Source organism: Hyperolius riggenbachi, chromosome 2 (assembly GCF_040937935.1).
Source record: "Hyperolius riggenbachi isolate aHypRig1 chromosome 2, aHypRig1.pri, whole genome shotgun sequence".
Classification (NCBI taxonomy): Eukaryota; Metazoa; Chordata; class Amphibia; order Anura; family Hyperoliidae; genus Hyperolius; species Hyperolius riggenbachi.
The window spans coordinates 476,462,064-476,489,657 of record NC_090647.1 but is presented as its reverse complement, the minus strand read 5'-3'; the positions used below and the strand labels follow the sequence as shown (position 1 = coordinate 476,489,657).

Here is a 27,594-nt window from a genome sequence, read left to right as displayed (position 1 = left end):
CCCGGCTCTGAAGATAATCAGCAGCGGGCGGTGTCTTTTGACAGGATTGCAAGGGCTGGATTATGTGCTGATGGGGCCCCTTTGACTCTGAATGGGGGCCCCAAGCGACTGTTTCTGTTGCCTAGTTGGTAATCCGGCCCTGGGTGGCAACCCTGCCTGGCGGACTCCTAGTGCCAGAGCTGCAGCCACTAGGGTACGCTCAGTAGGCAGTAACAGTGTTAGGGAATCTTGCCCAAGGTCTCCTTACTGAATAGTTGCTGGCTTACTAAACAGAATTGGAGAGAAAAGCCATTAACTTACCAGTATGTTCTTGGGGTGTGGAAGAGAACGAGGGTAGAGTCCCCTTAAAGAGTAACTGTCAGGCTGCAGAAGCTAATTTAAACCTCTATTCTCCTGTGTTAAACAGTTTAGAAGGAAGCTCAAAAGCCATTAGTGAAGATAAACATTTCAGTTACCTTTGATGTGTGCTTATCTTAAAGTCTGTTATAGACCCATAAAGACGCAAGCCGCAGCTAAACTGCAAAGCATTCTGGGGCCCTCCCCTCGGCTGCTAATGAGACGGTACAGGAGCTTCTAATCAGTCCAGCGCGAAACACTGATAAATCTCGGGGCAGAGTTTCACTGCAGAAGTCAGCTATTGTTCCTAGCCACATGGCTCATTAATATTCACTGCACACCGTGTTGTTCAAGAACGAGCTTATCTGTGATCAGAAGCAGGCAGGACATGACGACACATTTGGCTTCACAAACATGGAGCCTGCCATGAGCTGTCAGGAGCATCTATCTCTGCATATACTATATACAAATTCTGTGAAATCCAAACGTGGACAGTGAAATGCATATGTAATGTAAGTACAGCCAATCTTTAGCTACTGATATATGTGTTTATTTTCTCTGAGACCCTATACCTAACAGCTCCTCTTTAACCTACTGTATAAGAAACCCACACAACTTAAGGTAGAACATACAGTACATACTCCATGCAGATAATGTTCTGGCTGAGGTCTGAACTTGGCACCCTAGAAGTACTGCTAGTCACTACACTGTCACATGGCGGGCGACGTGAACACGGCGGGAGCGCACACATGGCCAGGCTGTCCATGCACAGTTGGCCCCGGGTCGGAGGACTTCCGGGCGAACGGGGAGTCAGAAGAGGACGACGTGAGAGCGATCCAGCCATAGGGGGCTGGTGGAAGTCTCAGGTATGTATATTTTATTTTGCTGTGGCCCCATCTCAGGTTCACTTTAATTAGCAATCTGCTATAGCTGATTAGCAGGTGAGCACTGATGGGAGCACGGATATGGTCGGGAATCACTTTGTGGATTACTAATCTGCTATATCTTGTTTGCAGGTAAGCACTGCAGCCACTGCTGGAAGCACAGATAAGGCTGGGAATAACCTTGTAAATTACTAATCTGCTTTTGCTGATTAGCAGGTGAGCAACAGCCACTGCCGGGAGCCCAGAGAGGGTCGGGAATTATTTGTGGATTACCAACCTGCGGCGATGACGCTCATAGGTGAACTAACGTCTGCAATTCTGTTCTTAAAGCACACCTGAATTGGCCCATAAAAGGGGATTTTTACTTACCTAAGGCTTTTTCCAGTGTCCTATAGTCTTTCAGGTCCTTCGGCGTCCTTCTGGTCCCCTGGGTTGTGTGGTAGCCCCCTCTGAAAGATCTGTAACTAGAGCTCTAGTTGAAGCTTACTGTGCATCCATGGTCCCGCCCACCAGAGGCGTATCTAGAGAGGTGCAGGCATGGCTCGTGCCATGGGCGCCCAATACTCTTACGTGCTCACTTGAGGGATGTTTCTCTGGCATTTGTACCTTCTCTTATACTGGAGGACATCTCCTACTAGCTATACTGGGGAGACAATTGTCACTACATTTGCTAGGGTGTCATTAAAAAGTGTGTGGGACAGCACTCAAGCGATGCAGGGTACAAAAGCGTGCAGCGGATACACCCATGTACCACCTGGGTTAGTAATCCAACTTCGCCAAAGCAATCCAGCACAATTTTACAAATTGTTTTATTTAATCTTCAAAGAGTAAAACATACAAGCTGCACAGTGGCCAGTGGTTTATTCTTTGAAGTCTGGTTTCTATTAAAAATTGTATTAGTTTATTTGGGCTACCCACTTCTTTTAGAGGTAAGCCTATTTATTGATGTTTTATCCATCTTACATTATCCCTTCCACATATCACATCTTGGAGCGCCTCCTCCCTCCCAGTAATATACTAGCGGGGGGGGGGGGGGGCTTCTTATACTGGAGGGACTTGTATTAATGCAAGAAAAGAAGCTGTTATTATAAGGCAAGGTAGTGTGATGGGGAAGGGGGGGGGGGGGGGAATTTCAGTGTTTGCCTGTGTGCCATAGGCGCTACATTACCCAGATACGCCCTTGCCACCCACACACTTCCTAGATTGCACTTCAGTTGCCAGGGGTGTTCAGTGCTTGTGTGGTTCTGCAAGACTTGCACTGTTCATGCGCAAAACACTCGCAGCGACAACAACGCAATAGAGGAGACACCTGGACAGGAGCGTGCTGGGGGGGGGGGGGGGGAGGGAATCCACTTTTGACCAAATCAAGTGTGCTTGAAATGAAGATGTGCTTCACTGGATTTCCTTTTTTTCAACTACCTTTGGAAGGCATCAACCTAGGGTGACCAAGCGTCCTCTTTTGCCCAGACAGGTCCACTTTTTACGTCCTGTCCGAGGCGTCCTGGCGGGTTTTAGAAATGTCCGGTGTAGTGGGTCGCGAACGAGCCGGCTCTTTAAAGGGAGCCGAGCCAGAAGAGCCAATGCTTTCTAAAGAGCCGGAATTCCCATCACTAGACGCTGGGGCCCAGTGTGACTTCACTAACTCCGCCCCTCGCCACCGCCCCTCTGCTCCGCAATGTGCTCTCAGTCAGACTCAGTCTAGTGATGGGAATTCCGGCTCTTTAGAAAGCATCGGCTCTTCTGACTCGGCCACTCGGCTCAAGAGCCAGCTCGTTCGCGACCCACTATCTTAGTCACTGAGATAGTGGGTCGCGAATGAGATGGCTCTTTAAAGAGAGACTGAAGTGAAAAAAAAATATGATATAGTGAATTGGTTGTGTACTATGAATAATTACTAGAAGATTAGCAGCAAAGAAAATATTCTCATACTTTTATTTTCAGGTATATAGTGTTTTTTTCTAACATTGCATCATTCTCATCATGTGCAGATTACACAACACTCAGCATTCAAAATGAGTCTTTCAGAGCAGTCTGTGAAGTAATGACCTCTCCTCTAGCAGAGAAAAAGTAAACAGTTCACTTACAGTTGAGATAATAAAAGTCAGATAACAGCCCTCTCCACGACTAACTTAGTCGGAGAGCTTAATGGCTTGTTTGCATAGAGATAACAACTGGAGTTTCTCAACTCTTCCTGTACTGGAAACAATTAGACTGATGTATCTGATCTTAATGTTTTATTTCTTAGCTGTACTACACATACAAATCATAATATCATAATTTTTTTTTTGCTTCAGTGTCTCTTTAAAGGGAGCCGAGTGGGTGAGCCAGAAGAGCTGATGCTTTCTAAATAGCCGGAATTCCCATCACTAGACTGAGTCTGACTGAGAGCAAATTGCGGAGCAGAGGGGCGGCAGTGAAGGGCACTCCGCCCCGATGATGTCACGCTGCTGTGGGAGCAGTAAGATCTATACGCTGCTGCACTGCGGTGGAGGATTACGTAGCACGCAGCCACGCACGTTGTCACGTTGTGCAGGAGAGGAGCAGTACCAACAGAGTCAGAGCTGCACAATGATTCTAGATTCTTGTTGTTTAACATGGCCGGAGGAGACCGACAGACCTGGTACGCATTGTTGTTGCCAATCGTCCTCTGTTTTGGAAATCAAAATATGGTCACCCTACATTAACCACTGTCTACCGGGAACTAGCTATTGTGGAAATGGTTGATCTACCCGCCACAATTTGTCCCTTGCCTTGTCATTGTTGCTCATATCCTTATGCTCGCTCATTTTTCCTCCTTCTTTCAGCACCTCACCTTCAAGGCGTGCTACCCAATATAGCCTATTGCTTGATAGGGGCAAGTATAACAAGATATTCAATGTTACTCTCTTTAATGCTAGGCCTTGGTGTAGACAAAAAAACTTTTTCGTGAAAACTGTCCAGTGTCTACTTGAAAATTGTAATATATTGTAGCAAACAGCTCCATCTTGTGGAGAAAGTACTATTCTGCAGTTAAGACTGAACAGGTTTAATAGTTCACTTATGGAATTTCAGTTCCAGAGCATGAAAAAAAAAATGTACAATGCAATTAAGGAATTCTAGATAAGTGTGTTTTATGACTGAATGGAAAATGCATTAGCACATGATAGATGACTTCTGGTTTATTTCCATTTCCCTTACCAACATATGTTATGTTGTGCTCTGAATCAATCACACCAGTATAGTCTATCCGATTGTTGTGGGATTTGGCAGTCCGGTACATTGTTAAGAGAGTCTCTGTCTTCTCACCATAAACAGTACATGGGCGAATGGCACAGGTAACAAATTTGTTGCCATTGTTCAGCTGCAACAACCCAAAAAAAAAAGACAAGGAAATGCAAAAAGATGAATATAATTTCTAGTATCTATGCAGGTAGTCTATATGCAGTATTAGCAATAAAATGTTAACACCCCAAAAGTTGTATGATATAAGCAACAATGGAGGAGCAGCAGTAATACCATGGTAGAGAGCAGAGTCCTGGTTACATATGCCTTGCACCAATAGCCCAAACAAAGCGCAATAAGATGAACCGGAGCATTATGCCTGCAAATGTGTAGATCAAACAGTCAGGTTGGTTTTATATACAATTGACCTGCATCAGCTCAATTGGTTGATAAGTAGCAATAGTACAGGGCCCAGTGTTGAAATTTAATGTATAGTGCCAAGATGGATAAAGATCAATAGTACCGGACTAGTAGCGCGCTAGTGTCTCCTGGGTTAGTCATCGGCCCAGGATACCCAAACACATGGCCATATTTCAGGCAAGGCCACAAAGGCCAGGGCCTAGGGCACCAGGAAAGCAAAGGGGCGGGATGTGGGCAGCAGGATGGCAGTAGCAGTTAGCCTGCCGAACATTCGTCCTGCTACACAGAGTTTGCCCATAGTGGTTGGTGGCTACCAACAGCTGGATCTGGCACTGAGGTTATGAAGGGGCAGTGAAAGGGCACTTACAGTGATCTCTGAGCTGCCTGTCACTCAATGAATGTGCAGCTCACCAAAGAGTTTATAATCTAATCCCTGCCATCATGTCACTAAATTTCCTTAGAGGAGGTTATAATGTAATCCCTACCGTGTTGAGGGAGGGAGTTTAGGATGCTGCTAGTCCAGGGGTGATAGTGGGCCTTGGGTGGTAAAAAGTACAAATCCGGCCCTACCCAAGGATCAAGAAATCCCATGAGCATTCTCAACACTGTTGATCCATCAAGTTAAGCCCCACTTCAAATTACAGCTGCTGATGTAACAACCAGTGATAAGTTCCACTTATCCTATATCCTACAGTTTAAGGAAGGAAGAGAACACCGAGAGCCCAATATAGTGTAGTATGTATTGGAATTGGGAAAGTGAAGATAAGTAAACAATAATACTCACAAACCAGGGTTATTGATTAGGCAACCACTGTAAATGCAGGTGGGGAGATTAAGACCTGTCCCCACTCAGGATTAAGATGTCGCTCTCTGTAGATCGGAAAAGTAAGGGTATATCATGCCTCCACCAGGGGTGGACACAGGTATCGCGTAAAGGTGAACAGAGGCGCCAACAGGATAAAATATGTTAAAATTTCTAAAAATGCTAGGGAAACAAGTGGTTCGACCCAGCACTCTCAATGGAGACAAGCGTGCTATAGCTGATCAGAACTTGTTGCTCATCAAGTTCAAAAATAGCAAAAAAAGAGATATCAGCAGCACCGCTACAGTGAAAAAGTTAGCTCTTTATTAGTGCAGTAAAATCATGTGGCAAAAATAGAGCTGGAGGCAACTACAGCCCGCTGTTTCGAAGCGACATGCTTCTTCTTCAAGTTGCAAGCTCATAATGACAAACAATGTTCTCATGCTTTCTTAAATATGGCCACACATTCAAATGTCAGCCAATCCACAAATGAGACTTGAGAAGTGACCAATCAGAGCAGGCCAAGGGGATGGAGGACCTGATGGGGAACCTCAGTGCACAGGAAGTACAACCCACAAGTGACCTCACTAAAAGAAAACACTCCCATAAGAAAAACGGCTGTTAAGCCACACCCAAAACGGACCTGATGGGGAACTACCATGTACGCGTAAAAATCATCTGATGCGTAAAAATGTACGCATAAACCCCGAACGCGAAAACGCATGAAAACAGTATGCTAAAGGCATCCGCAATGAATGTCAACAAGAAAAAACGCTCATGCATAAATATAAAGAACCTTGATAAAAATATAGAAAAGTACAGGAACAACCTTAAGAAAAATGTTATCTCAGAACATAAATGTTGGCATGACGACACAATCTTTACGTGTACGTCTTTCATCACACAAGTGTGCGATACGCGGTCAGAATCAAGAACAGGCAGTGTCGTCCCATTTTGTCGAGTCTCGACATTCAGTGTCACAACTTAGGATACAAGTCATTGATAGTGTACCTAGGACATTGCGTGGTGGGGATAGATTGAAAGCATTACTGAAATGTGAAGCGGGATGGATTAGACGTTTAGGAACTGTAGGTCGAGGAGGTTTAAATAGGGAGTACGATTTATCGTTTTGTATATAAGAAGATTCTGATCTGGGTGGCAATCAGGACCAGTAATATAGGTTTGGGTTTTTTCAGCAATTTTTGGAATAATTTATGGGATGTATCTAGTATTTATGTTCTGAGATAACATTTTTCTTAAGGTTGTTCCTGTACTTTTCTATATTTTTATGTGATCAAGGTTCTTTATATTTATGCATGAGCGGTGACCAATCAGAGCATATCAATATTTGTATATTTTTGCATATGTATATTTTACTGGTTTTTGTATTTTGTTACATATAGTGTTATGCACAGTTTACTTTAACTACTTGCGTATGCTTATACGCCACTCCCATCTTTTTACGCGTACGCTTTGTTAGCATTTATTCAGAGGTTTTTACGCGTTATTTTTCCACGCGTCCCTAGACTATTGCGTATATTTTTACGCTTTTTACGCGTTTTTTCTTGTTGACATTCATTGCGGATGCCTTTAGCATACTGTTTTCATGCGTTTTCGCGTTCGGGGTTTATGCGTACATTTTTACGCATCAGATGATTTTTACGCGTACATGGTAGTTCCCCATCAGGTCCGTTTTGGGTGTGGCTTAACAGCCGTTTTTCTTATGGGAGTGTTTTCTTTCAGTGAGGTCACTTGTGGGTTGTACTTCCTGTGCACTGAGGTTCCCCATCAGGTCCTCCATCCCCTTGGCCTGCTCTGATTGGTCACTTCTCAAGTCTCATTTGTGGATTGGCTGACATTTGAATGTGTGGCCATATTTAAGAAAGCATGAGAACATTGTTTGTCATTATGAGCTTGCAACTTGAAGAAGAAGCATGTCGCTTCGAAACAGCGGGCTGTAGTTGCCTCCAGCTCTATTTTTGCCACATGATTTTACTGCACTAATAAAGAGCTAACTTTTTCACTGTAGCGGTGCTGCTGATATCTCTTTTTTTGCTATTTTTGAACTTGATGAGCAACAAGTTCTGATCAGCTATAGCACGCTTGTCTCCATTGAGAGTGCTGGGTCGAACCACTTGTTTGCATTACGACATTGCTCGAAGACCACTGGCACCATGGTTGACGTTGAGAAAAATACTGCTGATCTTACCTTTGCCTATACTGGTGATGAGGCTGCACGGATTATGACCAGAACTGAGGATACCACTTCATTTATCTCTCAGCCAGATGCTAAACCTCTTAAGAAGGATCTTGAATATTTAAAGCGACACCGCATAGACCTGGATCTACATGCGAAAGCTCTGGTGGAATACTTTCATGCTGGACGTATCCCTCGTCATGTTAGGGCCAATGTAGCCCCCCTGCTTTTTCCTAAAGATACGGCTTTTGTCAACATCTGGGAACGTATATGGAATAAAGCGAGCTTTGATGCCATGGTACATACTGTAGCCAGAATCAAACAGGAGTTACCAATTCTGGACACTAAGATTCAAAGTGTCGAGGAAGAACTTGAGTTCTTGATGTCCGCAGAGGACCTCGATGCCTTTTTAGACCATTTGCAAACTAAAATGGATCTTTATCAAAAGAATGGCGAGGAAAATAAGCGGATGAAATTTCATCGAGACTCTAAAGATTACACCTCCGGATATGTATATGCCTGGCAAAAGTCATCTGGCTCACGCCGCAGACGTTTTCCTGGAAGTAAACCTCACAAGCCCAAGAGACCGGGTCATCCAAGTGATGGTTCTCCTGCGTCTGGCGTTAATGGATCTTCAAGCGAGGGTCAATCATCTTCTAGAGATGCCTCTCCTCGTCCGACACAACGAAAAAACGACGAGGTGGCAGGAGGGTCCGACGGAGGTTCCAGCAACAAGAGAGACGTGCAACAATCTTCGAAGAGAGTGCTGAGACAACGCAAGAATTAGTGGTTAACATCTCCTCATATTCCCTTACTGATATTGAGACACGAGCCCTTAGTCATGGACTATCCTACTGTCCTACAAGATTACCCGATTTTTTCCAACTTGAACAGGAGTGTTTTCGATTTTTTAGATCTCTCAAATTGAAAGTATTTTTTTCTAATAATCCAATACCGAGTAGATTCTCCCCAGCTGATGATGACTCCTTACATCTTCGAGACTATGGTCTCAGGAACAAGAGTTCATTTATGCCACCGAGTAATCCTGTTGTGGAACTGTTTTCTAGGAATGTTATGGATGACCTTAGGAAGGTGGAACAAGATTTCAAGCAAAAACGGACTCAGGTTCACTTCAATATGAATAAACAGGAGAGAGAGGCATTGATAGCCTTACGACAAAATGATGCCATCACCATCTGCGCTGCCGATAAAGGCGGTGCAGTGGTGGTGCTTGATACATCCTATTATCAAGAGGAGATATTGAACCAACTGGCCCAATCAGAGGTCTATTTGAAACTTGGTGGTGATCCTCTAGCCAATATTGTTCAAAGAATAGATCATCTTCTTGATAAAGCTATCCAACAGGGTATTATTGATAGTGACCTTAGAAGGTTTCTCAAAAAAGAGTATCCAGCTACTCCCACTTTCTATATTCTTCCCAAAATTCACAAGAATCCACGCCGGCCACCGGGGCGACCCATTGTGGCCGGCGTGGATTCTGTGTTTGTCCCCTTAGCAGTTTTTTTGGATAAACTTCTTCAGCCTTTAGTAATTGGGCTGGATTCACATTTAAGGGATACTTCGATGTTTCTTAGTAGATTGAATTCATTGGATGTTGGGGATGAGGATGTTCTTCTTGTTACGTTGGATGTTGAGAGCCTCTACACCTCCATCCCACATGATGGGGGTGTAGAGGCTGTCGATTGGTTTTTATTAACACATTCTGATTTTCAGACTCCACATAGGAAGTTCGCGGTTGAATTATTACGCATTATTCTTGAGGAGAACTATTTCTTCTTTGGTGGGAATTTCTATAAACAGTTGAGAGGAACGGCAATGGGCTCTAACGTGGCCCCCTCCTACGCTAATCTTTTTATGGGCCTTTTTGAAGAGGCATTTGTATACCAAAGTATGTATTTCCGCCGACACGTCTTGTGTTGGTGGCGATACATCGATGATGTATTTTGCGTGTGGAGGGGGCCGTGTTCTGAGCTTGACCTGTTCATATGTGAATTGAGTTGTAAATGTCCATCTATTAGATTGACTGCCCACTCGGATTTGGAGCGGGTCCCATTTCTGGATACTATGGTGATCCGTCAGGGTAACCATTTTATCACAGACCTTTATGTTAAATCTACTGACCGTAATTCCCTCTTAGAATTCTCCAGTTTCCACCCTCGTTCTGTGAGAGAACACATCCCACGAGGACAATTTGCGAGAATTTCAAAGATAGTTACTGACCAGGCTATGCGTGACCAACGACTCCAGGAGACTGTTACTAAATTTAAGCAACGAGGTTATCCTGACCATACCTTTAAAGACCGGGATAGTAGACCTAGACGCCAGCAGGGCCTTAGACTCCCCTTTGTTTCCACTTACAATGCCTGCAGTGCTCAGCTGGGGTCCATTGTACGGAAACATTGGGGCCTCTTACGCCAGTCCTTCCCACAAGTTCATGAGTTCAGATATCCCCCACTTCTGTCCTTTAAAAGACCTCCCACAATTAGAGATAAAATGGGACGAGATAAGTATGGGACAACACCTGTAGTTACTGACTCGGCGAGCAGATTTGGCACTTATCCATGTTTAAGTTGCCATGCTTGTAGCCATATCGTCAAAGGTGATAGCTTTAATCACCCATCTTTGGGAACTGAGTTTAAGATTCGTGGACGCTATTCTTGCGATTCAACATATGTAGTGTATCTTATTAAATGCCCTTGTGGCTTAGCTTATGTTGGCATGACGACACAATCTTTACGTGTACGTCTTTCATCACACAAGTGTGCGATACGCGGTCAGAATCAAGAACAGGCAGTGTCGTCCCATTTTGTCGAGTCTCGACATTCAGTGTCACAACTTAGGATACAAGTCATTGATAGTGTACCTAGGACATTGCGTGGTGGGGATAGATTGAAAGCATTACTGAAATGTGAAGCGGGATGGATTAGACGTTTAGGAACTGTAGGTCGAGGAGGTTTAAATAGGGAGTACGATTTATCGTTTTGTATATAAGAAGATTCTGATCTGGGTGGCAATCAGGACCAGTAATATAGGTTTGGGTTTTTTCAGCAATTTTTGGAATAATTTATGGGATGTATCTAGTATTTATGTTCTGAGATAACATTTTTCTTAAGGTTGTTCCTGTACTTTTCTATATTTTTATGTGATCAAGGTTCTTTATATTTATGCATGAGCGGTGACCAATCAGAGCATATCAATATTTGTATATTTTTGCATATGTATATTTTACTGGTTTTTGTATTTTGTTACATATAGTGTTATGCACAGTTTACTTTAACTACTTGCGTATGCTTATACGCCACTCCCATCTTTTTACGCGTACGCTTTGTTAGCATTTATTCAGAGGTTTTTACGCGTTATTTTTCCACGCGTCCCTAGACTATTGCGTATATTTTTACGCTTTTTACGCGTTTTTTCTTGTTGACATTCATTGCGGATGCCTTTAGCATACTGTTTTCATGCGTTTTCGCGTTCGGGGTTTATGCGTACATTTTTACGCATCAGATGATTTTTACGCGTACATGGTAGTTCCCCATCAGGTCCGTTTTGGGTGTGGCTTAACAGCCGTTTTTCTTATGGGAGTGTTTTCTTTCAGTGAGGTCACTTGTGGGTTGTACTTCCTGTGCACTGAGGTTCCCCATCAGGTCCTCCATCCCCTTGGCCTGCTCTGATTGGTCACTTCTCAAGTCTCATTTGTGGATTGGCTGACATTTGAATGTGTGGCCATATTTAAGAAAGCATGAGAACATTGTTTGTCATTATGAGCTTGCAACTTGAAGAAGAAGCATGTCGCTTCGAAACAGCGGGCTGTAGTTGCCTCCAGCTCTATTTTTGCCACATGATTTTACTGCACTAATAAAGAGCTAACTTTTTCACTGTAGCGGTGCTGCTGATATCTCTTTTTTTGCTAAAAATGCTAGGGAGGCAGTGGTGGACTTACCTCCCCGAAGCAGATATGAAACTGTCAGTTTTCAAACAAATTCAATTTATTCACATACTCCAGAATACAAAGCAACGCGTTTCGCAGGTATATTCCTGTTTCCTCAGGCAATAACAGAAGGAGTATCTAACAGTGTAACGTCTTGATAACGCCAAGCACCTCTGTCAAGTCTGTCGCAAAGTCGCTTGGCGTTCTCAAGACGTTACATTGTAAGATACTCCTTCTGTTGTTGCCTGAGGAAGCAGTAATATACCTGCGAAACGCGTTGCTTTGTATTCTGGAGTATGTGAATAAATTGCATTTGTTTGAAAACTGACAGTTTTATGTCTGTTTTGGGGAGGTAAGTTCACCACTGCTTCCCTAGCATTTTTAGAAATTTTACCATATTTTACCCTGTTCACCTTTACGCGATCCTACAGTTTAAGACTGTCTGGTACTATTTATTGCACTTTGTTTGGGCTACTTGTGCAAGGCATATGTAACTGGGACAGTTTCTTTCTTTCTTTTTCTCTCACTGCAGGTGAGCGATTGAATGTGGGAGTGAGTGCATGTTGTAGCATTTTGATGAGACTGCCTGCTAATGTGCACATTGTACTTCATTTTACCGAATAAATTGATGGTTCATTGATTTAATTAGCACATTTCAGTTTATATGCAGTGTTTATCCCATTTTGCAAGGTGTGATAGTCCCTAGAAACTAATCAAATCTCTGTAAATTATGTCTGTTAAGTATGTTGCTTTGCCCCCTCCCCCTCACAGAGTAACCCTCCCCCCAACTTTATGGTCAATGCAGATTGGTGTTGTTCAGGGATCTGAGCCCCATGCTTGCATGCTTCAAATTCTCTGGCGAATACCAGCCTGCTTGAGGAACAAATGATTAAAGGGATACTGTAGGGGGGTCAGGGGACAATGAGTTGAACTTACCCGGGGCTTCTAACGGTCCCCCGCAGACATCCTGTGTTGGCGCAGCCACTCACCGATGCTCCGGCCCCGCCTCCAGTTCACTTCTGGAATTTCAGACTTTAAAGTCTGAAAACCACTGCGCCTGCGTTGCCGTGTCCTCGATCCCGCTGATGTCATCAAGAGCGCACAGCGCAGGCCCAGTATGGTCTGTGTCTGCGCAGTACACTCCTGGTGACATCAGCGGGAGCGAGGACACGGGCGTGCAGGCGCAGTGGTTTTCTGACTTTAAAGTCAGAAATTCCAGAAGTGAACTGGAGGCGGGGCCGGAGCATCGGTGAGTGGCTGCGCCAACACAGGATGTCTGCGGGGGACCATTAGAAGCCCCGGGTAAGTTCAACTCATTTTCCCTCGACCCCCTACAGTATCCCTTTAAAGTGCTTGCGTAAGTAATTGTATTGTAGTGTTGATCAATATTTGGCCCTTCTACAAGGGCAAGTAGCTTCAATATCCCACTTACAGATGAACTGTAACCAAGGATTGAATTTCATCCCAAACAGTAGCCGATAGCCCCTTTCCCATGAGAACTCTCCTCCTACAGTGTGATGTCAGCACCTAGATCCTGACAGTTTTATGTCTCTGAGCCTTGTTTCATTGTGAGAAATAACAGCTGTTTTCAACTACCAAGCAACCAGTATCTCCCTCTATGCATATGTATATCTATAATAAAAAAAAAACTTCTAACCTATTGCATTGTTAGGGGGTGTGGTTGTAGATAATTGCAGTTGGTGCTTTCTGTTTTTTCCATGTCTGCCAGTAGCTAAGATGATTACGTGCAGACTGATTGTAGATAATGCGAAAATCAATGGAAAATGGTTTCATGTGTGTGTGTTTTTTAACCCTGCTGGCGGTATGATTATTTCCATATTTTAGGGTCTAAAGTCGGTGCAATTTTTTGGCAGGCTTTAGGACCCTAAAACCAGGGAAAAAAATCATGCTGCTAGAGAGCCTGCAGCAGCCCAGCACTTACTCACCTCCCCGGGATCCAGCGCTGCAGTTCTCCTTCCATCTTCCGGGTGGCGCTGTAACACTGTAGCGAGATCACCGGCTGTCAGCATGACAACAGACAGCGATCTCACCAGGGGGATGCAGAGACCCCGTAGACAGGAAGGAGAATGGCTGCCGGCATCTGGATCCCGGGGGAGGCGTGCTATGCTCTGCACAAGGCTCCCGGGCGGCTACCACGAAGACAGGCTCAGTGTTACCGCTCCTGGCTGCTTTTTTTCCACCCCGAGCCTGACTCAAGGGTACCGCCAGGGAGGTTAAACCACACATGTGGCCTTTTTTTGGTCTGGGAAAGGCTCAAGAAACTTTAGTAAACTGTCCATGCACAAAATTCATACATAGCTTTAGGAATAGGTTGATTCTAAAGAATGTGCGGGAGGTCTGCGCATGCGCAGTAGACCCTGACTGGTATCAACTGAGCCTGGTAACGCAGCTGAACGGCAGACCGCGGGAGGACGGCGTGGGACTTAGATGTGTTTATGGGGCTGGAGGAAGCCCCGGGTAAGTGTCAGAGCCATACTTTCTGTCCTCTCTGAGTCTCTTTAACCACTTCCGGATTCTCGGTGCGTATATATACGCCCCTGAATCCTGAAGTGTATTCCATGGATGTCAGTTCACGGAGGGTGCCTCCGTGAACACCCTGCGAGCCGATCGGCGGCTCGCAGGGTAAATGTAAACACACGGGGAAGACCTTCCCCGGTGTTTACATGTATACGGCGCTGCTGCGCAACAGCGCCGTAGAGGAGATCGGTGATCCCTGGCCTCTGATTGGCCGGGGATCACCGGCATCTGATAGGCTAAAGCCTATCCCATCAGGCGCAGGACGGAAATCCGTCCTGCGCCGCTCACAGGGGGAGGGAGAGGGAGGGAAGGGGAAGGAGGCCAGGAAGCGCTGCGGAGGGGGGCTTTGAAGAGCCCCCCCCGCAAGCGCAAGCAGCCGGCGGCGATCAGACCCCCCCAGCAGGACATCCCCCTAGTGGGGAAAAAAGGGGGGAAGTCTGATCGGCCTGGCTGCTATCTAATCTGTGCTGTGGGCTGGAGAGCCCACGCAGCACAGATCAGCACAAAATTTAATGGTATAGAAGTGGTTAAAGATTAAAATTACTCACTTGCTGGCCATTAGCCAAGAGGACTAACTTCTCAGCACGGGCCTTGGTTTTGCCATAGTTCAGCAGCTGCTCACCATGGTAGACAGTGTCCTCTTTGATTCTTAAAGCAAAAGATAAAAATATATATGAAGCTTTCTTTAATAAATAATTACATCAGATATGCCTAAAGATCATTACGGCTAGTATCCTGGTTTTGTATATCATTTTCAAACTCAGCACACAAAATGTGGTTTATTGCAAAACCCTGATATCTTCATTCTGGCTTATGTGGCTTCTTTTATCTCCAAACCAGACCCCTAGCCCAGTCCTTACTTTTCATGGAGGTTATTTATGTTATATGTGCTTATTGTTGCTTAACACTTGCACAACCGCATGTTCTGGGCCCCTTAAACTCTTCTACAGGAGAGAAGGGAAACACAGAGAAACCCACCCTGTGTGTATTTAGAGAAAACAGCTAGTCTATTTCTCCCTTATCTGGAAGTAATGAGCAACTGTAATTTGAGCTGTCTGATCTGTGCCGCGGTTGTGCTGCTCAGACAGGCTATATGTAAACACACATCAACTGTTTCTGTGCTCCCATGAAACCAGGAAGTAACTACTCTGCAGAATATCAGTAGGAGTTCTGTGGGCTGCAACAAATACATGCTTTTCTGTAAAGGTTATTAGGCTGTTGCTTATTATTTTAGAGCAGAGAGGAAGTTCTGGGTTAAGGGCCGCTCTAGGTCGTGTTCCCACTCTTGCCAGAGAATGGACATTTCTTGTCCGTTCTTTGGTCATTGCTAAACGGACAGTGAACGGCTCCTATTTTATAAATAGAGGCTGTTCACACTTGTCATTTTGCAATGGATCCGTTGCGATAAGTGGACCTCACTTCTGTGTGGTTAGCGATATTTACAAGCAGGCTGATGCGTTCCCCCATATAACAAATACCTATGTATATGACTTCACCAAACTCCTGAAAAGAAAAAACAACAAGCAAGGAAACCAAAACCCAATATGTATATGGTTAATATCAACATATGGCCAATTCTAGTTCATCAATAGAGTTGGGCCGAACGGTTCGCCTGCGAACGGTTCCATGCGAACTTCAGTGGTTCGCGTTCGCGTCCCGCAGGCGAACTTTTGCGGAAGTTCGGTTCGCCCCATAATGCACCATGAGGGTCAACTTTGACCCTCTACATCACAGTCAGCAGGCCCAGTGTAGCCAATTAGGCTACACTAGCCCCTGGAGCCACTCCCCCCCTAATAAAAGGCAAGCAGCGGCGGCCATTAAGCTCACTCGTGTGCCTGCGTTAGTGAGAGTAGGGCGAGCTGCTGCAAACTGTCTCTCATAGGGAAAGATTAGTCAGGCTTATCTTGTTCCTGGCTGCATACCTGTTCTGTTCAGTGAGCCCACTGGATAACTGCATACCTGTTCAGTGAACCTGCCACTGCATACCTGTTCTGTGAACCCACCACTGCATACCTGTACTGTGAACCCACCACTGCATACCTGTTCAGTGAACCCACCACTGCATACCTGTTCAGTGAACCCACCACTGCATACCTGTTCAGTGAACCTGCCACTGCATACCTGTACTGTTCAGTGAACCCGCCACTGCATACCTGTTCTGTTCAGTGAACCCGCCACTGTATACCTGTTCTGTTCAGTGAACCTGCCACTGTATACCTGTTCTGTTCAGTGAACCCGCCACTGCATACCTGTTCTGTTCAGTGAACCCGCCACTGTATTCCTGTTCAGTGAACCCACCACTGCATACCTGTTGTGTTCAGTGAACCCGCCACTGCATACCTGTTGTGTTCAGTGAACCCGCCACTGTATACCTGTTCTGTTCAGTGAACCTGCCACTGTATACCTGTTCTGTTCAGTGAACCCGCCACTGTATACCTGTTCTGTGAACCCGCCACTGCATACCTGTTCAGTGAACCTGCCACTGCATACCTGTACTGTTCAGTGAACCCGCCACTGCATACCTGTTCTGTTCAGTGAACCCGCCACTGTATACCTGTTCTGTTCAGTGAACCCGCCACTGCATACCTGTTGTGTTCAGTGAACCCGCCACTGTATACATGTTCTGTTCAGTGAACCCGCCACTGCATACCTGTTCAGTGAACCCGCCACTGTATACCTGTTCTGTTCAGTGAACCTGCCACTGTATACCTGTTGTGTTCAGTGAACCCGCCACTGCATACCTGTTGTGTTCAGTGAACCCGCCACTGTATACCTGTTCTGTTCAGTGAACCCGCCACTGCATACCTGTTCAGTGAACCCGCCACTGTATACCTGTTCTGTTCAGTGAACCTGCCACTGTATACCTGTTCTGTTCAGTGAACCCGCCACTGCATACCTGTTGTGTTCAGTGAACCCGCCACTGTATACCTGTTCTGTTCAGTGAACCTGCCACTGTATACCTGTTCTGTTCAGTGAAACCGCCACTGCATACCTGTTGTGTTCAGTGAACCTGCCACTGTATACCTGTTCTGTTCAGTGAACCCGCCACTGCATACCTGTTCAGTGAACCCGCCACTGTATACCTGTTCTGTTCAGTGAACCTGCCACTGTATACCTGTTCTGTTCAGTGAACCCGCCACTGCATACCTGTTGTGTTCAGTGAACCCGCCACTGTATACCTGTTCTGTTCAGTGAACCCGCCACTGCATACCTGTTCAGTGAACCCGCCACTGTATACCTGTTCTGTTCAGTGAACCTGCCACTGTATACCTGTTCTGTTCAGTGAACCCGCCACTGCATACCTGTTGTGTTCAGTGAACCCGCCACTGTATACCTGTTCTGTTCAGTGAACCTGCTACTGTATACCTGTTCTGTTCAGTGAACCCGCCACTGCATACCTGTTGTGTTCAGTGAACCCGCCACTGTATACCTGTTCTGTTCAGTGAACCTGCCACTGTATACCTGTTCTGTTCAGTGAACCCGCCACTGCATACCTGTTGTGTTCAGTGAACCCGCCACTGCATACCAGTTCAGTGAACCCGCCACTGCATACCTGTTCTGTTCAGTGAACCCGCCACTGCATACCTGTTCTGTTCAGTGAACCCACCGCATCAGTGCGCATACCTGTGCAGTTAAGTGAACCCACCTACCTACGTGAGTGCACGCAGTGTGATATACCACTCCGTGCATACCCGATATGGACAAAACAGGTAGAGGAAGAGGTAGTGCCAGAGCCAGAGGAAGGCCACCCGGCAGATCTGTGCGAGGTCGTGTAAATGGAATTTCGTGTGGACCTGGCCCACAGTACAGTGCTCGGAAGAAGGCACGTCCCATCACCTTCCAAGATTGTCAGGACGTGGTTGAGTATTTAGAGACACAGAACACCTCATCTTGCTCAGCCACCAGCGCTACTACTAGCACCACTTCCGCTGCATTTGACACTTCGCAAGAATTATTTAGTGGTGAAATCACTGATGCACAGCCATTGTTGTTACAGCCAGATGAATTTTCACCAGCTCATATGTCTGAGTTACGCAGCAACACTATGGATGTAACGTGTAAGGAGGATGAAGGACCTACTGATGGTGCATGTTTGGATTTTTCTGAGGCAAGCGAAGCTGGGCAGGATGATTACGATGATGACGATGATACGGATCCTCTGTATGTTCCCAATAGAGGAGATGAAGAGGGGGACAGTTCAGAGGGGGAGTCAGAGAGTAGTAGGAGGAGAGAAGTTGCTGAAAGAAGCTGGGGCAGCTCTTCGTCAGAAACAGCTGGTGGCAGTGTCCGGCACCATGTATCGCCACCTATGTACAGCCAGCCAACTTGCCCTTCAGCATCAGCTGCTGAGGTCCCCATAGTGCCCACATCCCAGGGTGGCTAAGCGGTGTGGAAATTTTTTAATGTGTGTGCCTCAGATCGGAGCAAAGCCATCTGTTCGCTCTGCCAACAAAAACTGAGCCGTGGAAAGGCCAACACTCACGTAGGGACAAGTGCCTTACGAAGGCACCTGGAGAAAAGGCACAAACAGCAATGGGATGGCCACTTGAGCAAAAGCAGCAGCAGCACACAAAAGAAAAGTCACCCTCCTTCTCCTCTTCCTCCTTCAGGTGCATCATCTGCTTTTGCCGCTTTCTCCCTTGCACCTTCACAGGCACCCTCCTCCACTCCGCCTCTGCCCTTGAGCGCTTCCTGCTCCTCTGCCCACAGCAGCAGTCAGGTGTCCATGAACAGGCCCGGCCCGCTCATGAGGTGGGGTGAAACTTTTGCCTCAGGTGGCAAATTTCCAGGGGCGGCACCCGCCCGTCCGTGGGTGCGGGGAGCCGGCCGCCAAGCTGGAGGGGTAGCTGGCAGGACGGGGGTATTGGGCCTAGCGGCGGGGAGGGGGGTCGGACCCCCCCCCCTCCCTCGCCTGGGTCCCCCGATCTGCGCTCCCCTCCAGCCTTAAATCGAAGCAGCCGCTATTTGTAAGAGGCACGGGCGGGGAGGACTCACCTCTTCCTCGTTCCAGCGTGCGCTCCACTGACGTCACTTCCTGCAACGCTGCAGGAAGTGACGTCAGTGGAGTGCACGCTGGGAAGAGGTGAGTACTGAGTCCTCCCCGCCCGTGCCTCTTACAAATAGCGGCTGCTTTGATTTAAGGCTGGAGGGGAGCGCAGATCGGGGGACCCCGTCGCTAGGCCCAATACCCCCGTCCTGCCAGCTACCCCTCCAGCTCGGCGGCCCCCCAGAGGGGGGGGGGCGGTGCGGTGGCGACAATTTTTTCAAAATTTGCCTCAGGCGGCAAAAAGTCTAGGGCCGGCCCTGTCCGTGAAGGAAATATTTGAGCGGAAGAAGCCAATTTCGGCCAGTCACCCCCTTGCCCGGCGTCTGACAGCTGGCGTGGCGGAACTGTTAGCTCGCCAGCTGTTACCATACCGGCTGGTGGACTCTGAGGCCTTCCGTAAATTTGTGGCCATCGGGACACCGCAGTGGAAGATGCCAGGCCGCACTTATTTTTCTAGAAAGGCCATACCCCAACTGCACCGTGAAGTTGAGAGGCAAGCGGTGTCATCTCTTGCGAAGAGCGTTGGGTCAAGGGTACACCTGACCCAGACGCGTATCTGGAGGGGTGCAGGCATGACATGTGCCCCAGGCGACCTCCCTCTTCAATCATCAGGGGGGCGCAGTGCTGCTGACAGCATTCCTGAGTCTAAGGGAGTAACAATCATCCAGCAGCCTGCCCGTCTCAGCCTTTGTCTTATATCTCCATTAGAGGCTATTGAGAGGTGAGCTCCAAACTTTTCCCACTCTCCCTGATCATGTCTCAGTCCCCTGAGATAGCGGCAGATGCTAGGGGTCTGGAGGTTACAAGATCTATTAATTCTCCTCTCTGTCATTCACACATTCCTCAGCCTTGTCTCAGTGTGCTGTTTACTTACTTTTATTTATGACACTCTCTGCACTTTAACCATTATCCTGCTGGCATCTCTGTGGCCAGATTTAACAACGTCTCTCTTGTACAGTGTATCTCAGTTGTTAAAATGCATTATATTTCTAGCTCAGTATCTATCTACTAATATTTAATAGGTTGTCAGCCTTTTATTATGTTATTATCGTCACTGAAAATGTTTCATTGCTTTCATTCATATGAGAGTGGTGGCTGCCATATTTATTTCCTTTTAAACAATACCAGTTGCATGGAAATCCTGCTGATCCTTCTGGTCACTAGGGTCTAAATCACACACCTGAAACATGCATGCAGCTAATCTTGTCAGATGTGTCATAGATATTTTATCTGCTTGCTTGTTTAGGGTCTATGGCTAAGGCAGGGATCACACTTGTTTTTCAGTTTTCAACTCAGCTTTTTCTGCGCACATTTTCTGCACACCAAGTGTGTTTCTATGCAGAAAAATGTGTGCTTTTTTCACAACAGTTAAAAGTAATGTAATTGATACAGAAAACTGACAAAATGAGCAGAATTATCATGCAGAATGTCAGTTTTTTTTTCTGTGCAAGAAAAACACATTAAGTGTGAACTAGCCCCTTGATTAACATGAGTTTTCAGTTCTTCTGTGCAGAAAACGCGTATGAAAACAGTCAAGTATGTTCCCTGCCTTAAAGTATTAGAGGCAGAGGATCAGAAGGATAGCCTCATTTATTTCATAGTGACTGTTACATTCTGGTATTTGTGTGTGCGTGTGTGTTCTGAATGCATGATGGGGTTACCCTGTCCGAAAAGGTGAGACCGGATGCTGTTGATTGTAGGTGTGTGTGTGTGTGTGGGGGGGGGGGGCCTGGGGGGGCGCAATTTTAGTATTTGCCATGGGCGCTGCCTTGCCTAGATACGCCACTGACCTGACCACGGATGCCTGGTCTGCCAAGCACGGGTAGGGCCGCTACATTACGTACACAGCCCATTGGGTCAACCTGGTGAACGATGGCAAGCTGGCCGCAGCGGACCAAATTGTGACACCTCCACGGCTTGCTACCTCCTCCCCTCCTGCCACCTCCTCCCCTCCTGCTACATGCTCTTCGCTGTCCTCCTCCTCCTTGGCTGAGTGGCAGTTCTCCTCTCTAGCTACACAGCCCCAGCTCCGCAGGGCCTATGCTGCATGCCAGGTACGACGGTGTCACGCCATCTTAGACATGTCTTGCCTCAAAGCAGAGAGTCACACTGGAGCAGCTCTCCTGGCTGCTCTTAAGAAACAGGTGGATGAGTGGCTGACCCCGCACCACCTGGAGATAGGCAACGGGGTGTGCGACAACGGCAGCAATCTGCTTGCCGCTTTGCATATGGGGAAGCTGACACACATACCCTGCATGGCACATGTCATGAATCTAGTTGTTCAAAGATTTGTGTCAAAGTACCCTGGCTTAGCGGATGTCCTGAAGCAGGCCAGGAAGTTCTGTGGGCATTTGAGGCGGTCTTACACAGCCATGGCACGCTTTGCGGAAATTCAGCAGAAAAACAACTTGCCGGTGAGACGCCTGATTTGTGATAGCCCGACTCGCTGGAATTCGACCCTGCTCATGTTCTCCCGCCTGCTAGAACAGAAGAAAGCCGTCACCCAGTACCTCTACAACTACAGTAGAATGAAACAGTCTGGGAAGATGGGGATGTTCTGGCCCGACAACTGGACACTGATGAGAAATGCATGCAGGCTCATGCGGCCGTTTGAGGAGGTGACCAACCTGGTGAGCCGCAGTGAAGGCACCATCAGCGACTTGATTCCCTACGCTTACTTCTTGGAGCGTGCTGTGCGCAGAGTGGCGGATGAAGCTGCGAATGAGCGTGACCAGGAACAGTTACGGCAGGAACAGGCATGGGACCAATTTTCATCAGACCCAGCTGTTTCCTCAACACCTGCGGCGCGTACATCAAAAAAGGGTGTCGGGAAAAAAGGGCGCGTGGTGTAAACGATAAACAGTAATATCGTTTATTGAAATATTGTGTAGAATTTCGTTTACAAATAGTGTTTTAAGAATTTATAAATCACTAAATAATGTGTATGAGATCGGCAATTCTTAAAACGTTAATCTTCCCTATTTGTAAACTGAAACTTATATTTACGTTTGTTAAAAACCCTCCCTGTACCTATCCCTAACCCCTAGACCCCCTGTTGGTGCTTAAACCTAAGACCCCCCTGTTGGTGCCTAAACCTAAGACCCCCCTGTTGGTGCCTAAACCTAAGACCCCCCAGTTGGTGCCTAAACCTAAGACCCCCCAGTTGGTGCCTAAACCTAAGACCCCCCTGTTGGTGCCTAAACCTAAGACCCCCCTGTTGGTGCCTAAACCTAAGACCCCCCAGTTGGTGCCTAAACCTAAGACCCCCCTGTTGGTGCCTAAACCTAAGACCCCCCTGGTGGTGCCTAAACCTAAGACCCCCCTGTTGGTGCCTAAACCTAAGACCCCCTATGGATAATAATGTTTTACAGACATTAATAAATAAAAAATATAATAAATAAATGTTTTAGAAATAGTGATTTAGTATCTTTATAAACGTTATTCGTCACGGGCTCATTTTGTAAAGTTAAATCATCACAAACATAGTTATAAATCCTTAAAAATCTCCGGGCGCCGTTTGTTAAAACATTAATAATCTCCGGCGCCTTTTTTTCCCTGTTCGGCGCCCATTAAACGATATTTATAATGGGAGTGAATGGGGCGCCCTTTTTGTCCACTTGTCTCATGCGCCCAAATCTCCTGCTTCCCCTGCGGCAGCACAGAGGGGGGGGGAGGAGGTAGAAGAGAAGTCGTGTGCAGAAGACGAGTCAGACTCAGAGGATGATGAGCAAGGTGTTTCTTTGGGGGAGGAGGAGGAGGAGGAGGGGACGGCGGCAGGAGAACAAACGCAGCAGGCGTCGCAGGGGGCTTGTGCTGCTCAACCTTCCCGTGGTATTGTTCGCGGCTGGGGGGAGGAGGTTGACTTACGTGACGTCACTGAGGAAGAGCAAGAGGAGATGGATGGTACATCTGGATCCGACTTTGTGCAGATGTCGTCTTTTATGCTGTCCTGTCTGTTGAGGAACCCCCGTATAAAAAACCTCAAGGGGAATGAGCTGTACTGGGTGGCCACACTACTAGACCCTCGGTACAGGCACAAAGTGGCGGACCTGTTACCAACTCACCTGAAGGTGGAAAGGATGCAGCACATGCAGAACAAGCTGTCAACTATGCTTTACAATGCCTTTAAGGGTGATGTGACAGCACAACGCCAGCAAGGTACCACTGCCACTAATCCTCCTCCCGTGTCCACGCAGTCAAAGACAGGACGCTCCAGCGATCTCATGGTGATGTCGGACATGCGGACGTTCTTTAGTCCAACGCCTCGCCGTAGCCTTTCCGGATCCACCCTCCACCAACGCCTGGAACAGCAGGTAGCCGACTACCTGGCCTTAAGTGTGGATGTAGACACTGCTGTGAACAGCAATGAGGGACCCTTGAACTACTGGGTGCGCAGGCTTGACCTGTGGCCAGAGCTGTCCCAATTTGCCATCCAACTTCTCTCCTGCCCTGCCGCAAGCGTCCTGTCAGAAAGGACCTTCAGCGCAGCTGGAGGCATTGTCACTGAGAAGAGAAGTCGCCTAAGTCACAAAAGTGGTAAGTATCTCACCTTTATCAAAATGAATGAGGCATGGATCCCGGAGGGCTGCTGCCCGCCCCAAGACTAAGTCAGTCCCCGCACACACAGCATCTCTGCCTGCACGCCGTGTGACTGGCTGCCTGGCCTGCCCCAAGAAGACTAAGTCGCTCCCAGTCCCTCCACACAGCATGCCTGCAGGCCGCTTGACTACTCTTCTCCGCCACCACCAACAGGGTCCGGGACTCCAGGCGGATTGCTGATTTTTTTAGGCCGCTGCTAGCAGCGGCAGCTGTAATAATTTTTCTGGTGCGTGTACATGACTGCCTAAGTTTTCTGGCTGCACTGCGGGCAGCTGCAACAACAAAAGAAAAGGCATGTACATGCGCCCATTCCCCTTCGTGATCATTACCTTGCCATGGTGAAGGGGCTTGCGTATCACAATGAAGCAATGACCGGTGCCTAGATGAGTGTCTCGGGAGGCACACCCACGATAATAAGGTCGTTGCCTCATTGTGGTCAGACCAAATTTGATCAGCTGGACAGTCACTGTTCTGTCATTCAGCTACATCAGCCAGGCGACCATATGGGCTGTAAAGCCACCAAAACCTGCACTCTCGCCATGGTGCGCACCAGTCCAGCACGGCCGTCACTACACAAACAGCTGTTTGCGGTGCGTTACACGGTGAGTTTGGTGTGTCAGTGTGAAGCAGTACCTTAATTACACTACCTGATTGATGTATACACATGCAAGATGTTTTAAAGCACTTTAGGCCTGTCATTTAGCATTCAATGTGATTTCTGCCCTTAAAACGCTGCTTTGCGTCAAATCCAGATTTTTCCTGGGGACTTTTGCCATGTATCCCACTCCTACACCTGGGGGTCCAGGTGTTAGACCCCTTGAAACATCTTTTCCATCACTTTTGTGGCCAGCATAATTTTTTTTTTCAAAGTTCGCATCCCCATTGAAGTCTATTGCAGTTCGCGAACTTTTACGCGAACCGAACCTTACGCGGAATTTCGCGAACCCGGTTCGCGAACCTAAAATTGGAGGTTCGGCCCCACTCTATTCATCAATAATTTACGTTTCCATGGATCGCAGCAACAGTCACCAAGCATATGATGTATATTCCGATTTCTTTCAAGACACTGCACTCCCATGTATCCAAATTCTTCTTCTGTGCAGCAATATTACTCGGGGGGAAAAAAAAACAAAAAAAACCGAAACAAGACCATAGCATAATACTGTATTAAAATCTTTCTCCCACCGCACCCAGTGCTGAATGACAGATTTCAGTGTGTACTTCCACCAGATGAATAAGTATCACAGGTCCTCGCCATATATCATGGCTGCCAGGTCACAGACAGCATTAAAAGCACTATACACCTCCAAGGTTCCCAAACTTCCCTCTAGTGCACCACACCTTCCACAAAGACACAAGTGGCCTCTCACTTTATGCTCTGCCGTCCAAATTATAAGACAGCCTGCCACGCTTAACTTATTCCCATTTCCCAGCAGGTTTCAGCAATGCTGTCTCAGTACATGGATCACCAAATGAAGCAATATCAGTCCTTGCTTAGCGTGACCTAATAAATTTAGGCACTCCTCATAGCATAAAACCATTCATTTATAAAAAAAATTAAAATTAATGCACTCACATGTTCCAAAGTAAAAACGAGCACATCTTAGTACAAAGTTTTCCAAGCCGACTTCCCATGCCTGTAGCTCCGTCCTACGCGTTTCGTACATGCATACTCATCAGGGACTGGAGGTGTCTGCCCAGTCGGCTACTTAAATATCCTTATTTTCTTATAATCCATCCAATCGCAATATGTGCCCTTATCAAATATGGCCGCTCGTCCTTTTCTGCTCACACTGTCCCAGGGCAGATCCGCGCTCAGTTCTTTCTATTTAGCCAGTGCTACCCAATAGGCAAGTGCCACATCAGAGTGGGCGTGTCTCCATCCGCCCATCAGGCCCGCCTACCGGGCTCCGATTGGGCGGTTGAGCCGTCACTCTCCGGACGTAGGCACGCACCGCCCATCCGCATCATCTCATGGCCTCTGCCGCTAGAACCAGTCGCTTTTTAATCTCTCTGATTGGCTACAAAAATGTCCCTGTCTACGCTCATTGGCCCACACAGATCCTGGATTGCAGATACATATAACAATTATATAACAGCCTCTCCTCAAGCCCCGATATGGCAATAATAAATTACAATGTATTACATAAATCACAAAATACAATAAAATAATAAGAACAATAAAAACAGTATGCAATATCAGCCTACATTTCACATACCTCATTAGTTTTGTCACAGCAAATAAATTATAAACAGTAATAATCCAGTGGCATCTACCCACATTTCATCAGCCTCACAATCACAATCTTAGTGACACTAGCACGTTTTAATCATACATTCTAAGACAATTCTTCCTGCACCAATAGACCAAACCCCACTAATGGAGCATGTGCATACCCCACCACCTAAAGTGGGGACGCATGCATGCACCCCATAACCCCCCACACTATCCATCCCCCACCCCAGCATTAAACAATAGAGAGAAATACTGTATAATATAATGCAGGGGCATGCATCTGCCCCATATATCAAATAAATCATTCAATATAAAACAATTCAAATCAAACTCAACATTCAGGCCCCCTGGGTGTAACGTCTTCATCTCGAATCTCCAGCGGGACTCCATCTTAGGCAATTCCCCAATGCCACAGAACTTCATATCTGCCGGGTCCCTCCCAAGGTGATCAGCAAAGTGCCTGGACAAATTGTGTCCAGCATTCCCCTTCTTGATATTCCGAACGTGTTCCCCAATGCGGTCTTTTTACCTACTAGTGGTTCTACCTATGTACTGGTATCCGCATGGACACCAGCACATATATACAACAGATGTGCTATTACAGGTGATACAATCTCTAATCTCATAATTGTTGCCATTAGCCCTCCCCGTGATTTGATTGCCCCTATGCCCCCGTGCCTCTCTGCATCCAACACAATCACGGCAAGGAAAGAAGCCTTTATTACCCACTAGGTCCCCCTTATTAGACTTGGGTCCATCTATAAAACTCGGGACTAGGATCTGTTGGAGATTCTTAGCCTTCCTGTAAATGAATTGCGGGTGTTCTGGTATTACCCGTCCCAACACTGTGTCCGCCTTAAGGACATTCCAATGTTTCTTGAATACACATTCTACCTCATTATATCTTATCTTAATTGTAATCCAACAAAATAGCATAGTCATATTTGTCACCGATCTGTACATTTTTTCTCCCATAGTTCACCATCTGTCCCCTATCAAGCTGTTCTGTTGCATCTCTTATTTGTGTCAGCCTATCTCTTGCATATCCCTTTTCCACAAACCTCTCTATTAGCATATCTGTTTGTTCTCTATAGTCCATAATTTCTGAGCAATTCCTTCTGATCCTGTACATCCGTCCCTTTGGTATATTTGTTAACCAGTTCTTATGATGGAAGCTGGAATAAGGGATGTACCCATTTCTATCTGTTTGCTTAAAATGTGTTCTCATCTGCAATCTGTCACCCTTTCTATACAGGTCAAGATCAAGGAAGCAAATTCTGTTCACATCATATTCCGCCTTGAGTCTAATCCCCCTCTGGTTAGAATTTAGCCCTTGTATATATCCTTCTAATTCTATTTCGCTCCCTTTCCAGATGAAACACGGA

General features: G+C 46.7%; 1 protein-coding gene across 1 annotated transcript in view; it reads right to left on the bottom strand.

The window, feature by feature from the left end:
* The window catches only part of LOC137544890 (3 beta-hydroxysteroid dehydrogenase type 7-like), a 63,844-nt gene that overhangs the window by 4,479 nt on the left and 31,771 nt on the right, over nt 1–27,594 (bottom strand). Inside the window, exons 5-6 of the mRNA XM_068265989.1 lie at nt 14,876–14,975; nt 4,398–4,560 (exon numbers count right to left, since the gene is read on the bottom strand). Coding sequence (XP_068122090.1) covers nt 4,398–4,560; nt 14,876–14,975 — 263 coding nt within the window. The remainder of the gene's footprint in view (nt 1–4,397; nt 4,561–14,875; nt 14,976–27,594) is intronic.